This window comes from Taeniopygia guttata, chromosome 2 (genome assembly GCF_048771995.1).
Source record: "Taeniopygia guttata chromosome 2, bTaeGut7.mat, whole genome shotgun sequence".
Classification (NCBI taxonomy): domain Eukaryota; kingdom Metazoa; phylum Chordata; class Aves; order Passeriformes; family Estrildidae; genus Taeniopygia; species Taeniopygia guttata.
Window position 1 is genome coordinate 34,112,762 of NC_133026.1, and position 17,946 is coordinate 34,130,707.

Below are 17,946 nucleotides of genomic sequence, written 5' to 3' on the forward strand. Positions count from 1 at the left end.
GTGTGGGTTAGGCATCCCAAAAGGTTAAGAACTGATCCCTGTGACTTTGCCAAGAGCAGAAGTACACTGAAGAGACAGATGTTCTGTATCCTAACAGGGTAATATCAGTACATACTTAGTATTGACATTCTTGTACAGGGCCTGGGTCAGAAGCTGCTGTAAGGAACACACAGTATGAATTTCTCAATTAAGGGAACTGGGCCACGAGAAAGCTGTAGGCTTAGGACATTCCAAAAGCTTTTACATGTGCTTGCCTTGTGTTGAAGAGAGTTTTTACAGGGCAGCCATGTAGGACAGTGCAGGTGTGCCTATACAGAGGAAAGCATCATCCTTTTTTTCAGATGTTTCTCAAACAGGAACAAGGAGTAGTGTTACATTTGTACGTGGTACGGTACCACACTTGCCAGAAGCTGAAAGAGAGGGCAAAAGCTGTAAATAATTTTATCTTACCAAGTGACCAGCTGTGAGCCAAATGCCTTTAAAAAAAAAAAAAAAAGTGGAGGAGGGGAAAAGTTAATTTCTTCTTACTGAAGAAATTAGCTAAGACTTAAGTGTTAATTTGGCCAGTGTTTGTAGTGGAACTGTTTTACTGATGGAAGATGCACATTAATTTCCTTGTTTAAGTCCTAGTGTGCTTCAGTCTGGTATTCAGCAAATTTGTTGTGTTTTTGTACAAGCTCTAGCAGTGTAGCATGAGAGTACTTCAAACAAAATAGTTTTTCTTTCTTAATACGTCTATCCTGTCTCCTTCATGACAAAAGGAACAACTGATGGTTTTAAAACTCTCATGCTCTTTTCACTGCAGGTGCAAAGCAAACAGACTGCAAGATTATGCTTGTTGCCAGCATCTTGTCATAGCAGGCCCCACTGCCTTCTTAATGGAAATGTTAAATAGTTGAAACCAAACAGATGTTGTCAGAAGAATATTGAGGAAATTTTCCCAGCCTTCCCTGTTTCCATTAATCCTTCATAAGGGAAAAGTACACTAGCCTAAAACTGAAATATGCTTGCATATGAGTTATCTGTAAAAATTACAGATAATTAGAATAATTACAGATAATTTTTTACAGATAATGTAGTTATCTGTAAAAAACACAGCACGTGTGCTGTTATACGTGCTCCTTTGCACATTGTTTTTTGTAGAGCAGCTAAATAATTCATAGCCCTTCCTTTTAAGGCATCTTTGAGATAAAAAGGAAAATGAGGTAGGAATTGGAGTTCCAAAAATCTTGGAATATAGCTGTATTTCCACCTTGAAATGATTCCATTTTTCTGCTCTGTTATTGAATTGCAGAATAGAGCCAAGATGTATAAAAGCAAAACTTATGCTACAGAAATTACAGAGTGAAGGTAAATTTCATCTGGGTTTGTGTTTGGTAACATAATGCATATTGAGATAAAAAAACCAAAAACACCTGTTTGTAGGGGTTAGTCTTTAAAATACTTTCTCTTTTCAATAGGATGATGACAACACTGTACCTTCTGCTCCTGATCCTCCAAGTCTACTCTTGCGTGAGCGGGGCACAGGCTTCTGCTTTGATTCCAGGTAGATGTTATCATGTTATTGGTCTTTAAGGGCACGGAGAGGTTTCTGTAGAACCACCCAAGGGTGGGGGTGTAGGTGAAAAGCTACTGGGCATTTTCAGTGAATGTTTAGATTACAATTAACTGGCAGAGAATATGCCACGAGACTGGGCAGGCTGTTCATGCTATACTTTTGATGGAATTTTGACAGTTTTTTTAGTAAATGAATGAATAACTTTTGTTTTTTTCCCCCTCTCTTGCCAACCTAATTGTGAACCTAAGTTTAGAGCTTTTATAAAGTGTTATGTTTGCTAAGAGCAAGCATTTATGAGCAGAGAGAGTGGTTTCCCATGAAACTGGCCATTAAAGTATTCAATAGATTTGTATTCAGTGGTAGCTGGAATAAGGTCAAAATTATGTTGCTTTTAAAATGCCAGGTTATTTTGGAATTTGCATGTGAAACTACTCTGACTGTATTGAGTGCTTTTGGAAAAACATTTAAATGAACTAGATGATACTTGGATACAAAGTCCACTCAAATTGAAGTTGGTAGTAAAGTTCTGAATGTCGGTGGCAGCAGGATCCTGCTTTTAGTTTGCATTAACAGAATAAATAGAAATAAACTGTTCCCTTTTTTCTCGTGAAGTTTTGATGTGCAGAAGAAATGCCCTCTCTGTGATGTGATGTTTCCCCCAAACTACGACCAGAGCAAGTTTGAGGAGCACGTTGAGAGCCACTGGAAAGTTTGTCCCATGTGCAGCGAGCAGTTCCCGCCCGACTACGACCAGCAAGGCTTTGAGAGGCACGTCCAGACGCACTTTGATCAGAACGTATTAAATTTTGATTAAATACTTTGTTTTGCAGTGTAGCTTAAAACCCCACCACTTTGGTAGTCCATCTCCGAAACAAAAGCAGTGCAGCTTTCTGTAACAGTGCAAACTTCTGATTAAAAGCTCATGTACTCTAATGGGAGCCATGGCAGTAAGCTGCTATGGGGTAATCTTCTCTCTCTGCCTAACACTGTACTAAGGAGACCCACAACCCCGCACCTTGTTGTGTATGTAGCTATTTATTCCCCTACTTAGCGGAATTTCTTCCCCTACTTAGTGGAATGCCTAAGGACACAGGAGTGACTGAGCCTCAGAAAAAATGAGACCGGCTTCATGGTGTTCTTCAGCTACATTTAAAAAAGATCACCAAAAACACCTGTGGTTTCTCCTACCCTTTATAACTGAGGCACAATTAAAAATGTAATAAGCAGGTGTTTCGCCTAGCAAATCCATATAGTTTTTCTCTGAGTAACACTTAAATTGGAAAGTTACATTACTTACCCTATGAAAATATAGTTTTCTAGTACATTTCTGAGATGTAGATGCATGTACTGTGAGATTCCAGGCTTGCAGCAAGAGGAATGGTAAATACTTCAGTTTCACATGTAGAATGTTTGCCTTAAGGGACAACATTAAGTGAGGTACGTTATACTTTAGGGCAGTGGTTTTGAGCTGAAAGAGACTGCTGTGCTTAAATGCCTAAAAGTAATTGTTTAAAAAAGTCATTGCCATTATGTTGCAGTTTTATTCAGTAGAAAATATTGTTCTATTTTCACAACAGTGGATTGTGTTCCTTCTGGCTTTTAAAACCTTTTGCGTTTTAACTTTATGTATTTCTTTCCAATAAGTAAAAACACGTGTGTATATCTAAACATTTTATATTTACTTTAACTGTATTAAGTAAATTTGCTTCCCACTTGCTGTACAGTAGTCTTGTTACATTAAAAGCAGAATTATTCATGGAGTCAGTGGTCTATTTTCCCTTCTGCTCATTTTGAAATTAAACAGAGTATAGACTTCACTTAGGAGTAAATGACTCGGCGTTGTATGACACAGGGTTGCTCCTCACATCTGTTTATGTTCTTTCTTTGAGAGGGAGACTCTGGGACTAAGGCTTAGAGTAGCCTCTGTTGACTGCAGTTCCCTCCTGAACATGTGCAATATCCAGTTAATGCAGGATTTAACTAAAAACTGCATGACGTGGATGAATTGCAGTGTCCTGGGCAGCAGCAACTCATCAGTGCTCATGTGCCATTTGCAGTCTAAAGATTTTTATAACTGGGAACTTTATAACCAAGAGTTGGCCTGAGGTAAAGCATGAATTTTTTTCTTAATGTAACTCAACAGCAGATGAAAACAGTTAGAACAGGCTCCAAGAGTTTGATGATACCAAAGTAAAATAAACAAATAAAATACACAGCCCAAAAACCTAACTCTAGGTTAGGAATGAGAAAAGAGCAGTCTTTTTAGGTCAGAGGCAGTTTATTTTAAATGTGATTTGATTTACATTTATAAGCAGCTTTCCTGACAGGAATTCTTTAAGTTGCCTTCAGTTCTAAAACAAACCTCTGTCACTTTCAAACTTAAAGTACTTTGTCCCCAACAAAACATATGAAAATATAATTTAAAGCACACTTTTCACAGACACAGTACAATACATTCACTATACACAGTATAACAAAATAGTCCCATCTTTACCTGTTTAATAATACTGTCACAATGAATAGGTAAATAGAAACTGGAATTTCAGTTTTATAGTTGAAAGGAATTTACATGCAACAATAACGTTTTACAACTGTTTAGCTGTTGAACGAACTCGCCCAGCCTGTAGTTCTTGCACTAGGAGCAGAGCCAAAACGTGTTTGTTGGCCAGATCTGTTGCCAAAGCTGCAGAAGGTGGGAAGTGGCCACTTGGGGCCTTGTGTGTACCAGTAACTCTCATGTCTGGATCATCCTTTAAAACCTGGCTGTCATGGTCACCTCTCTGGCATCTGAGAGAGGGATGTTTTGCTTCACTTTGGCTGTTCTAAACACTTACTCATTAGGATGATTCTTATGTATTTTAGTGAGGCTTTTACTCTGCTGGAGAAAAGGTAATTGTCATCCTTACAAAGTTTTCCTTTAAAGCTTTGGAAAAAAAATAGGGAAAGCTCATTCCTCCTTTATGTGAGCTTTCTTTTGCACTTAAAAGAACAGGAACCAAGCCAAGGCGATGACTGTGTTAAAACTGGGAGTTCCTCCTGCACCCTTGCCAGGCAAAGGAGTGTTCAGGCTAGGGCTGGTGGAGGGTGCCCACCTCTGCTCCCGGCCAACTGAACTCCAGGAATAGCACTTGTGAGAAGAATGCTCAAGGCAGGATGGCAAGCAACAAATGTTCAGGTATGGTCCAGACACGAAGCGCTCTCATGTTGGCTTTTAAGTCAGTCTCTGACCACCTGCTGCAAGAAGCACTTAATCTTCAATAAGGCTCAAATGTCATATTTCAGCAAAATTAATTGTAAAGCTAAACAGACACTTCCAAATGGAATGCGGTGACCTACAATGAGAAGCAAAAAATGCACAAAGAAAATCTGAAAACACAATGAATGTGAGGGAGAGGCATTAGAACTCCCTTAGCACAACTAACGGACCTCCTTAAACCATGCGCTGAATTTCTCATTTTTATTTGCAACCACAGCACATGCTCGTACAGTAGTTGCAAGAATTGGCAACACATAAAACATTAAATCTGTTGGCAATAGAGAACTACAAAGTGCTTCAAAACTTCATCTGAGATGAAGATAATTGTTTCTCATACACACATAAATTTGCACTTAAGTATTTCCAAATGTCTTTCTAACAGATAGGTCAGGGGTAAATATTTAGTTGGACTGGGATATTGGTCCTCAAAAGTTTGATGGGCATGAACATAATATGACATCTTGTACAGAGAAAAAAATGTAATTGCTAACATTAAAGTGATTGTTTACTAGTTTGAATGGCAAGGTTTTCAGCATTTCAAGAGGGAGAAAAAAAAAGATTTGCAAGATAATATAAAATACAGCAAGCACACCTTTTTATGTATGTTATTTAAGTATGAAAATATTTTTAGCATATTATGTTAAACATTCTTTCTTATTTATATTTCCATTACCTAAAAGACTTGCTACTCCACTGATAACTCCGTTATGTAAGGCATGTTAACTATAGTTTGACGAGGGCGGTACTGTTTTGGTTTTGCACACACATTGACAGATGCATCAAAAGTCTTCATCACGTTACAATCTTGAAAGGATGTCAGTGCCAAGCTCTCCTCCTCACGCTCCTGTCCCACACGTCAGTACAACTAAATACGCAACGTCCCCCTAGTTCTTATTTTTTTGTTTTTTTTTGGAGAAAAATGTTCTGAAGAACCTATAGCTTTTATAGCACCTTATCTCAAAGTAATGAAAATGGGTAAGATGATAACATGTGCAAATGTACAAAATCATTAACTCTACAAAGATACATCATTCCAAAATTACAGAAAATTTTAAAGCATGCATTTAACTTTTTTAAAGGGTTGCTGAGTGCTTCCCCTGAAAAAGGTGGCTGTTCTCAAAATCAGCAACTGCTGGTGAGGATTTCTTGGCACATTTGTGACCAGCATGTTATTGCTGCATCTTCCTGATGATCTCAGCAGACACGGGGGGATGGAAATTGATTGTGTGGTGCCGCAGGCCCTGAGCTGTCTTGTAACTCTTTCCACAGCGACATTTGAATGGTTTGCGTACACGGATTTGTGTTCTGTGGCCGTTCTTGGCGTGGTACTTGATACCGTTCACATTCTGTGAGGGAGAAGGGAAAATGTCAGTGCTCAGGTGGGTTGGCACGGGCTCTGCTTCCAGTTAAAACCTGAAAATGGATCAATGTTATGAGCAAAATCCGGTAACTGCCAGGAGCCAGGAGCTCCCACTGGGTATTACACATGGGCTGCACTCCCAAGGTACCAGGTGGGACAAGGACAAGAATTTGTGTGGCTCTCAAAACTCACCTACCTGGCTAATCCTGATTGTTTATCTCCCAATATACATCACTTCCCAAAGAATACCATTTAATGGGCTAACACATGGTTGCTCTTTGTGTCCTGACATCTTTTTCATATAGCACTGACAAATCTTATTCAGACGTTCATTTACAAGCAAACAAAGAATTGGCATGAAAACTCAGGTCACACCTCTTTAAAGAGCTGAGATTCCCCCATGGTGGGTCTGTTCTGTTTCGTGTCATTGTTTCTAGATACGTCTTTTAGATCCAGCAAATTCTGATCGTTTACACATTGCCTCCAAAGAAATAACTGCAGGGAATGCTTAACTCAAAAAAGTTACACAGGACACTTAAAAAATAATCCAGAGAAGCTGTCTTCAAAATAGCTATTGTTTGGGAATACTCCACAGCTAAGACTGGAGAGCTTATGCCCACTAGTGCAAAACACAGCAACACAACACACACCCTGTTACACTACAAGGGCAGGAAACAGGCCACACTTCTGCCAGGTCAACCAAAAAACCTTACTAAACATAAATCAAAGTAATACCCCTATCTTCCTTTTCACATATTTCTAGCAAAAATGGAAGAACCTGTTGTGATCTCAGTAGCTGTTGTGATACTGTTCTGTGGAGTATACTGGATTCTCTCATCTGCTCCCACTAAAAGAACTTGGATTTTTGGATAAATAAACAAAAGCATACTGTCTTTCATTTGAGCTTCTCCTAGAATGAAACTGAAGAAGATAGGATTTGTGACAAAAAGAGTTCCAAGGCTCTCCTGTGTTCTCTCTAAAGATTCCAGATATGTATCTCAGTATTTTTTTAAAGATTAAAAAGAAATGGAAAAGAAAAAGCTAAAAAGCTAAAATCAACTAACACCCTAGATATTGAACAACCCACTAAATGAGGTCATAGGGATTTTGTCTTTGCTGAACTACTGCCTCATGTTGCACGTAACAGAAATTAAAAGTTGGCTCTTTTAAACAAGTTTTATCAATGTGCAGCTCACAGTAAGTGGAAGCTCCAGGTTGGAACTCACAGAAAAACTCAAATATCCACCCTGGAAAAGAGGTGCAAGACTGCAAGCAACTGCTCCTCCCACAGATTCATGATCCTTCAGAATATGCAGCAGTGAATCCTCACCTGAAGTTGCAAATCCAGCCTCTGAATTGTCCTTTACACCCTTAAAAATTCTGGACAACCCCTGCACAGCTGTCTCCTGAGATGTGGGAGCTGAGACTGCCCCATCTCCAACACCAACCAGACACAGGAACACGAGCCATCAGGGCAGGGTTCGTCTGAAAGCTGTAGCACCGCAACTGCAAGAGCATATCAAAGCTACACATCAGCCTCAAGAGCAGTCAGGTGAATTCCCTGCAAGTAATCTGAGATCCTGGGGCAGCTTTTGGATCATCTTGCACATAGTTTCAATCTCTAGCACCCACAGGGCCATTGGGTGAGGGGGCCAGGACTGTCACTGGGTGGCAGGAGGGCTTAATAAGGCATCCTTTAAGGACCTGTGCCTTTAAAAGAGGAGAAAATCTGAGGGCGACCTGCTAAACTTTTGCTACTGCAATGAAATTTTTGAAACAAGCCCTATTACCTATAATAACAATCTGTTCCTGTTTTTTCTAAGAAATCTCTTCTAGATACTTTTGAGCTACTATTCCTACAGATGCCGTAAATCTGCAATCACAAATACCCTCACTATTCCATGCCAATGGTACTCTTCTCCTGATCCAGGTTTTTTAATGATCCATCAGCCCCAGTACACCATTCCTTGGTGAAGGGGGAGAAAGTATTTTCAGGCAGAAAAATTTAAGGATCTGCTAAAGCAGAAACCTAAAGGGATTAATTGGATCATGGAAGGTTTGAAAAACAGTAACCACGTAGAGCATAAGGAGCTTGTGCAACGTGAAATTTGTGTAATGTGAAATTTGACCTGTACTTCTGTCTAAAAGGAAACTGTTGTTAGTATTACAGTCTTCGGCACTTTTTCCACTGCTGCAATGTAAACACTTTGTTGTACGTCTGGGCTGAGTTTGCTGAGGTGTAGCAAAAGCCACGGCCAAACTCGTACATCACTTTTATTGCTCTAGTTACTTAGGTTGCTCACTATTTACTCTCAGAGATGATTGAGGAAGAAGATGGCTATAGAGAAGGGTACTCTAAAAATCTTGAACAGGAGGAAACAATTATTAACCTGGGACCAGATCCGGAGGCGATAGAGAAGTTTAGACTGGCACTACCTGGTTTGCAAGGACACAAAGTCTCTTGTTGGGCAAGGCCCTTTTTGCACGGCAGGACTCACAAAGGCACTACACTACAAAGAACTTGCCAGCCCCACTTCAAGTAGGAAAAACATCTCAAAATGATGATTTGAGAGATTTTGTACTCTTGGCTCTTCTTCCCAAAGTTTTCTTTCTGGGTCCAGTTCCTCTGTTCGACTTGCAAGCTCTGGCTTGTTCCCTTCTTTCAAGTAAATTCCCTTGTTTCCCACTCAGTCCCTCTCCTTCCCTAAGCTCTGCTGAGTTTCACCATACATAGGTCAGCCTTCTTGGGGGTTTGTGCCACCTGACAGGACCCTCATCCAGACAGGCAAGCCCAGTGGCAGCAGCCTGGGAAGGTACTACTCCTCTTGCCCAAGGCCAAGGAAAGTAATGGATATAAGCTACATTCTGTATGCACTGAAATCTATTATTCTTTTTATTAATTTTTTGGCACAAACTAGAAAATTTAGGACAAATACTTCAGGGTTTTCTCTATTCTAGCATATATGCATTATTTGTGGGGTTTGTTGTATCTACTATGTCTCAAATTTCATTTGCTCTTTGGATGTTACCTGAGTAAATTTATCTACATCTTAAACACATTTTCAAGGTCTTTCTCCAGAGCTAGATATTCAGGGGTACTGAATAAAAGGAAAACTAATCAACACCTTCATAAATCCCCATTTTAGCTTCTACAAGGTGGTATTTTGTAAAGCACATTAACTACTCAATATCCATACACTTCTGGACAGGACACCTAAATTTGGATGTGAATCCAAAGTCTGGTGAGGGTGAGCTCCACAGAAACAAGGATTATACCTTTGGGTTCCTTAGAATCACACAGATAATTTTCTATAAATCAAACTTCAGGCATCAAAGATTAATCACAAGAAGAAAAAAAATCCATAAATGGAAAACTATAAATTATAATTTCTTCTCTACCTCAATAAGCATAATTAGAGAAGAAAGCAAGCTTCAGAAATTAGTTCAAAGACTTGTGTTTAAAGCATCTACAAGTCAGTGTATTTCAGATTTATTTAGATGTTTCTGACTATCCCACATGTAATTTAAAGAAAAATATTTCTCCCAGGATCTCTGGCTTCTCAAGAAAATCTTTGCTACACTATATAGAGTACCAATATATGTTATAAGCAAAATATTACAAAAAATAAAGTGTCTGAAAAACAACAAAATCTTTATTACTATTTGCACTGCTTATGGGAAAGTGCCAGGAGACAGCAGCTGGGCAGGAGGCCAGTGGGGGCTTCTGATACACATCTGGGCTTGTGTATAAACATGTTCTCCTTACAGTTTCCATTGTCCGCCCCAGCCCGTTCCTTTGGAGTATTTGTTGTACTCATTCTTGTCTTATTTACCTTTCCATAATGACTTTTCAGTGCAGAGGCCATCTCTTATCCTTGAACATTGTTTGTAAAAAGGTGCCCCATCCCTACTGGGTCCTTTAAGCAGTACTGAAATACAAATAAAATCTCTAAAAATACCATTCTACTTCTCAAACTTACGTCACCTAAGGCCAGACAAAAGAAAAATGTGTATATCCTCCTTTTCTCCTCGCTCCCTAAAGGAATGCATCCTTTCTCAGCTGTAAAGTGAGCCTGGCAATTACTGTATGTGCATGTCTGTGTTCCTGTTTGGAGCACTATAATTGTTTTACAGTCCTGACTGTGATTATCCAGTACCCACCAGAAAATCCCAGTGCTTTGATCACAGGACTCCCTACCCAGACTCCGTCAGACAAGTGGGTTAAGCAGAAGGAAGATAAAGAGGAAACAAGAAACACAGCTGACACAAAGCTAAAAGGAAGGAAACAAAGATAAAAATGCAAAAAGAAAAAACATAGGCTGAAAATAAAAAAGGGAGGAAACAGCGCCCACAGAAAAGAGAAATGAGGTGAGGCAGAGTTTAAGGAAATGTGCTTTTCTATCAGGACTAAACAGAGGTGAGTCTCTTACAAGAATACGGTACTTTTTATTTACTGCTGCTCCCTGTCAGCCCCTCTTAGGGTCATTAATTTGTTCCCCTGCCTGGCTGGTCTACCATTAATGGTGTACAAGATATCCCTTATAGACAGTCCTCATGCATTTGAGATGAAGGTAGTGAGATAGCAGAAGCAGGCACAAACAGCTTGCTCATTTGGGCAATAAAAAGACAGAAGGCTGGCAGTCAAACAGAGAACAGACAGGATATAGCAAATTACAGGGTTCTCCTTCCAGACTTTGCCATTAAGCGAATGTTTTCTGCAATGCATAGATGCCCTCTGGGCACATGACTTCTAACAATCACCATGGCTTGTTTGCTTCCTGAGCTAGGGGATTTAGCTTTTTATACCGTACCCTCTGTCTGGCACAGCTCCTACCACACGCAAGGAAAGTATTGATCCTCAATAATGTGAGTTTATCTGCAAAGTAATACTTGCAAGTAGCCCTAAACCATCTTTCCCTCTGCCCTGGCCCTGGAGATGGTGTTCAGTTTTTCCTGTAACTGGAGAATAAATACTATATAGTTCAGGATAATCTCAGCAAAAAGATTTGTATGCCCCTAAGAAACGAGCACATTGCTTTCTTTTCCATGTTTTATGAAATAGTGTTGTCAGGGTCTAGTGGTCTGTGCAGGAACCTGAGTTTTGTGATTTGCTGATGTGGGAGCTGCTGCAGCATCACTGAAACAGGCTTTCATCCACTACACGGTTTCACGCACAGGTTTTCCATTTTTCTGTTTTATCTCAAATGCTATTGGCCTTCCTCTATTTCTTTTCATAATTCTGCTCTCTTTTAAGTCCCTAATTAACAGTTATTTAAAGGACAGGCCATAAAATACAACCAACCCAGCCACCATGGTTTTTCTAGGGTGTTTCAGCAGTTGGATTTTCCAGTAGTTCATGCAAAAACTTTAGAAAACTACTTAGAGGAAGTGTGCTAACCCACTACTTCCATTATGTCAGTGGTTAGAGAATGCCATACTGAAGTGCAAGATGTTCCACACAATTTCATCTGTCTGCACTGATGCATGTGAAGCAACACTCCTGTAACATCCTGGCATGTTCTACATTGGCCAGCTCAAGGTTCCAGTTTAGAATTGCTTCAATCACATAAAAAAGACAAAAAATTTATCATGATGGAGAGCAATTAAAGAACATGGTGAGGTGGGGGCGTCAGGGAATTGCTTCCCAGGGTGTCACACAAAGGGATGCAAGCCCTGCATGTGGGGTCACTGATGGCTGTGTAGATGTGTCATGGGAACTCAGACGCAGGACAGAATGATGCCAGAATTTCTGCAAGACTCTGCCTTCCCAAGGTGAATTCTGATTTGCATGATGTTAACCACCACATTCCACACATCATCTTTAACAGAAAATGCACTCTGGGCACTGTCTCACTAAAGAGGAGGCAGTATCTCTAGTAGTTAAGCTGCAGGAATTGTTCCTAGCGCAGATGGACAGAAGCTTTTTGATTCATGTTTCTGAAAGGGACCCAGGAGATTATTTTGCTTGTAGTACCTCCTGCATTCTGCAATTAATTTGTCTAAATAACAGAAAGCTCGCTGAAAGCTTTTGCTTGTGTAAAGCAAAAGACTTGCTATATGTAATCTCTCTTGACAGACAGACATCCCTTGTAAAACTGATAAATTTGGCTGTGCTTGAGAGGAAACTAGTGAATAAAATATTCTGCTAAAGTATCACAAAAACAATGGTGAAAATCTATTAAATGAGAAGAGTGCAAACTGATTTTAGAGGCTTTGCCCACCACCTACACCAGCAGGAAACGAGGTAGATCTGCACTACTACTCACCTTATATCTTTTTTTACATCCAGGAACAGGACAGGCAAAAGGTTTCTCATCCCCTCCATTCATGCACATTGAACTAAGGATAGCTTCAGAGCTGATAGCACTTTCTGTCGTCCAGGACTCATCACTGTCTGATTCTTCATAATCTACTTCCTCTTCATCATATTCACTACCTAAAAAAGCAGGGTAGTCAGATAAAATAAGAATAAATAAGAGCACAGCGAGATAACCCATTCTGCATTTATAACATCAACTACAATGACTTGCAATTTCCCCACTTTTGTCTTTTCTGGAAGACAGTTATTTTAAATTTTATAACCGTATCTTTCTTGTAGTTATTTATTCCTTCATAAAGACACCAGTGGTTCTTTTTCTAATAACCAGGAGAGGTATTATTAATATATCTTCATAAACTGTTAACTGCATGGCACAGAAAGTTCAAAGGACTGATTTTAAAATGCAATTTCATTGCTTCTCAAACACCAGGATCCTTGCATCTTTCCCAGTGCCCTAACAGAAAATGTGCTCCCTCCCCTCCTCCAATTAAAGCTAATTTTAAGGCATTTCTTTATGCAATACAATACTGAAGAGTGTAATTCTACAGATCATAAACAGTGTAAAATAATATGTTGACAAGTCCTAATGCATTTACTAGCCCTTTGGAATTAATAGGAATTATAGCACAACATTAATAAGAATTATATTGTAGCAATTATAGTTGTGAAATTCATTCCCTCAGGTGTGGGTATAAATTGCATTGTGTGGCTGCCCTGAACAGACCGCATTATGTTCCAGATATGCTAAGACAGCCATCTGAGCAGCTGGTGCTGAGTTTATTATTTTTAATTGCAATAACTATTAATGAAATCCTCTGAAGAAGTTAAATGTGAAACAAGAGAAATTAGAAAAGCAGAATTCCAACTGTAAAAATACACTTGAAAAAAGAAAAGCAGGGGAGGTAAGAGCCGCAGCTGATTAAAAAGAAAATATATGCACAGAGGGAGAGAGAGGGAAAGCTGAGGGAAACTTCTGTGGTGTCAGCAGGAGGTGGTGCTGTGTTTCCCCTCCCCTTTCTTCTTTCCCTTTCCCAGCTCTGCTAAATTTTATCCTTTCTGCTGAAAGACAATTTGGCTCCAAGCGCTGGAATAGTTCCCACTATTAAAGACAGTTATGTGACACTTGCATGGCTCTTCCCTCGTGTGCCCTTTCAGTGCACAGCTCTGAGCAGCTCTACATGCCGAGGAGAAAACACAGACAGATGCCTCATGGCACTTTAAAACATTCTGAATTCACAGGGAAAACCCATACTGCCAAGTACAAGGGGTTTTTAGGGCTGTTTCTGCTTCTGCTGAAACTCCATACTTACTGCCTCTCTGGACTCCCCCTTCCCCAGCATTCCCAGTCAGACTCAGCACTGAGTAACAACACGTGGCAACTGGTAGCTGCCAGCAGCCAGGGCTCCTGAGCTTTGGTCAGGACAGATGTCAGGCTGTCCACGTTTCCATCCTGTGGCTCCCATCTGTCCGGGATGGAGTGCAGATGAGGAAAGGGGGACGGTTTCCCACCAGCGACAGCCGCCGACATGAGCGCACGCACGGGCCCTGCAGCACATCTGGAAAACTCTGCCCTGCTGAGTGCGGCTCCTCATCCCACTCGGAATGAGCGAGAGCCAAAGAAAGCATTATTGACCTCTTAAAATATTTCTGAACTCTAGGAACAGTTAACCTAAAATGAAGTTAAGAGTTGTTATAGTTTAATTAACTAATAAAAAAATGGAGGCAAAACCACAACTCTGCTTCTACGATTTCCTGCCCTTGATTGTATCTTGATGGAAAAAATTCCTCAAGCTGTTCCTTTCAAACCTTTTAGCTCAGTGGGGCTTTTTTAAAGCAAATGAAACAGAAAACCCTATTGTAAACACACATATGCACTCCTAGGATGACAAAACATACAATTCTAAACACTGATACCAACAATTTCTGTCTTTATAATTAGCCCCCTTGTGTGCCCCATTAAGAGTGGGTGATTTCCACCCAGACAGGATTTTGTCCTCCTGAAGAAAACCTCATTTAAAACTGTACAACATCTCTTAGGGACACCACTCCTTTTAGTGATAATAAGGAGTATGCATTCATAAAGCAACAACCAGGGCTCTTTAAAACTTCATATGCATTACAAGGTAAAAAATAAGAGATACGCAGAACAGTGGGGAGAAGCTACAGTCAGTACTATTTTGCATTTCCTTGGGTTTTCCTAAAAACATTAAGGGGTGCCCTTTTAATTTTTCTAGTAATTTTGTACAGTAAGATCTACTTCTGTAAAACTGTCTGCCTGTACTACAGTCAAAGGTAGACTCAGTGAAAGAGAGAGACAGAGGAGTCCAAACTGTGTGTGTAAGTATGTGTGAGATCACACTATCCTTATGGTTTTCTTTTCACTGGCTTACCTGAACAAAAATGAAAGATTTGCTCTAGTGCACTCAAAGCAGTTCTTTAACCAGTATAAGCAAATGTTCCATTATCTTAAATTTTTAAATTCAGATGTCACTACAGATTTTACAAATACAATGAGCTTTTTCATAAAAATATGTATTTCTTCTTGAATGAAACAGTAATACTAATAGTACTCTATGACTTCATAAGAAGCTGAAACTGCAGTCTGTCACTGCTTTTATCTAACAATTACCCACTGAACTCAACCACTTCTACTCTCTTAAAAAAAAAAAAATTAGAAATCCCAAAATGTATTTAAAAGGATCTTGGTGTAAGGAAAATGCAAAAAAATTTACTGCCTTGAAAAAATTCATCAGCAATAAAAATTCAGCCTTAAAATAATTATGTTGTTTCAGTTGTTATAGAAAAACAACACTGATTTAGTCATGCTTTTTAACCGATTCTGCCTCAGAATTTAATTTCCTCAGTTGTCAGTGTCTAAGAGCAGCAACCCATGTGGTGCCTCACCAACTGCGTGCAACACATCAGAGAGGGGGAAATAAAACAAGAGGAAAAACAAAAAGCACAACGCACAGGTTGGCGCTGCCATTATAAACAGCCCCTGGATGAGGTATTTTAATTAAGTGGCGCGGGCTGAGCGCGGAGGCTTTGCGAGGCCGTTCCCAGGCGGAGCAGAGGCGCTGGGCTCCATGTCAGGTGTACAAACCACAACCCCAGCTGGTGCTGCCCCGGCTCTTGGGCAGCGCTCCCGGGCACCAGCAGTGCACCGAGGGGAAGCGCACAGCAGCGCACTTTGATCAAGATAGAGTTAGTTAATTGCTTGCCTTTTTTTTTTTTTTTTTTTAACTTGCCTCGTGTTTCACAATCATATCTGTAAATATTTACTTTTTTTAAAGGGGGAAAGAAAAAAGAAATTAAGCGCTTTTGCATCTAACCTATGGCCTGCTCCAGGGTGTAACACCAGCATGACTTGGGCAGTGTTTGCAGTAACTCTTCAGAGAGGTCCCAGAGAGCTGCCTCACTGAGCTCTGCTTGGATGCTGCCATGCTCATGGAAAACAGGATGCTCTGCTCTGCTGGGGCACGCTGCCCTTAGGGCACTGAGCTGATCCATTCCTGTAGCATGTGGGCCAATGGCTTTACCCTTCCTCCTCATGCTTGGAAAGCAGACTGAATGTTCCTCCCACTGAAAAGTATCAGAACTAGACTTCAGAAGTCTGAACAGCAAAAAAAAAAAAACCTCCCCCACAACTGAACAACACACAGTTCTCTAAGACAAAGCATCTGAACAGCTGGCTGATAGAGAAGCATATGCTTTCAGCGAGGCACCGTACAAATATACAATATTATTACCATAACTAAATACTAGTTCTACCATAGCAAAAAAACCCCCAAAAAACCCTCCCTCCTCTGGCAATGCGCTTTCTGAGGCTTTGTGCTAGCTCATTGCTCTTTAACATAATATCCAGTTTCATCATCTGGCTTCCATTCACAGACCCTACAGAGTTCTACCTTGGCCTAACCTAAACCACTGCTTTATTATCCAAATAATTCAGTAACATCTTCTTAATATTGCATGCACCCTTGCATGCAATATTCCCTCAGTCCTGGCCCACAAAGCCATTTTCCCACTCCTCATTCTAGTGACCCTGCCAAAAGACTCACTTCATCTGTGCTGCCCCCAGCAGATCAAAAAATGAAACAAAAGGCAAGGAAAGAATGCTAGCTCAGCCTTTTTTGATCTGCAATTTTCCATGCTGAGACAATGCCACTGCTCCTCGAAGAGGAGGTGGATTCTACTAGGCACAACTCACATAGTATGCCATATTGGAGCCAGATAGCACATAAAATTACCTGTTATGAGAAGCCACAAAATATACTGGGTCATAAAGAGTTCCAGCAAGTTACTTCTCTTGTAATTTTCACACTGCATTTAAACAACCCATCACATATAAGGAAGCTGTCTGTATCACAGCCAAAAGTAAAGACATGCACGAAAAGGGATTATGATTACTGCCTGCAGGGTAAGAAGCTTTTGTAGTTTAACAAAAAGCAAAACTGATCCTGAAGACTTGGTCTGCACCTCTGCTGCCAGTCAGTTTTCCTACCAAAATCAGTGATCAGTGTTGCTTAATCCTACAGCAAAGATCTCACCTCTTCAATGCCCGTCTACTACTTTCTCATTTTCCAGTAGATGAAGTCAGTAATTTAAAGAGCTCAGAAATGGTTTGCAGAGAGCTAATTCATTTGACATTCTGGAACAGATAACATCCCAGCAACCCTGATGAAAATCTGGGGCCTTATCTTTTATATTTCTGGGGTTTATTCTGAATTCACACCACTGTAGCTAAGATAGATTCTGCCTTTTGCATGAGTGAATTCAGTCTATCGTGAGATTTACAGAGGATTTCCCCCTGAACTTTAAATGAATCTTGGTTTGAGCAGGTGCACAGCGTTTGTCACTACATCGCTTTTCACATCTAAAGACTTCTCTGCTATGCCTTTAAATATAAAAAAGACAAAGCTGATTTAAACCAGCACAAGCTGTGTGTGCCATTTTAATGAGTAGGATCTATCTTGACCTCTGATCAAGAACATTATGAGTTCTTCCTTTCTCCTCCCATGAAGAAAAGCAAACCCAAACATCCTTGCCAATTATTTTTGTGACCAGAAAGCATACATTTAAGTATACAATGAATAACTATGAGCAAATAGCTTACTGCAGTGGGAACCAACATTGCTAGTGTCACCGAAAGTTCATGGTAATTCCAAGGATTTCTCATAAAAATTCAGCTTCACACTTTGTCCCGTGTGAGACTTGCAGTTTGTATTTCATAGAAACAGTTTTATGAGAGCACTTCTTATGTTGAGAACTTTGCTTTCCCATATACTGCGACAGTTTGCTTGATAAAAAAAGTGAATTATTAATATTATGTGAATTTTGGGTTAACACTAAAGCACATTTATGAATTTGTCAGACTTCTTCCCTCTGTGCCCATGGATGCGCATAGCAGGGACAATGTTCCTACAGCTGATACTCATTGCTTATCTAACGAT

The 17,946-nt window shown here is 40.0% G+C and overlaps 2 protein-coding genes across 9 annotated transcripts in view; one reads left to right on the plus strand and one right to left on the minus strand.

Annotated features, from left to right (window-relative positions):
• TAX1BP1 (Tax1 binding protein 1) overlaps window positions 1-3,318 on the plus strand; it is a 54,529-nt gene extending 51,211 nt beyond the window's left edge. For all 6 annotated transcript variants that reach the window (XM_072925663.1, XM_072925662.1, XM_002195489.6 and 3 more), the window contains 2 exons: window positions 1,461-1,546; window positions 2,171-3,318. In XM_072925663.1, coding sequence (XP_072781764.1) covers window positions 1,461-1,546; window positions 2,171-2,372 — 288 coding nt within the window. In that variant the 3' untranslated portion in view covers window positions 2,373-3,318. The remainder of the gene's footprint in view (window positions 1-1,460; window positions 1,547-2,170) is intronic.
• A 499-nt stretch (window positions 3,319-3,817) lies between these two features.
• JAZF1 (JAZF zinc finger 1) overlaps window positions 3,818-17,946 on the minus strand; it is a 186,426-nt gene continuing 172,297 nt past the window's right edge. For 2 of the 3 annotated variants that reach the window (XM_002195649.6, XM_072925665.1), the window contains exons 4-5: window positions 12,441-12,610; window positions 3,818-6,160 (exon numbers count right to left, since the gene is read on the minus strand). In XM_002195649.6, coding sequence (XP_002195685.1) covers window positions 5,984-6,160; window positions 12,441-12,610 — 347 coding nt within the window. In that variant the 3' untranslated portion in view covers window positions 3,818-5,983. Of the gene's footprint in view, window positions 6,161-7,491; window positions 7,681-12,440; window positions 12,611-17,946 lie in introns of those variants that run through there. The other variant, XM_072925666.1, reaches the window with a different exon arrangement.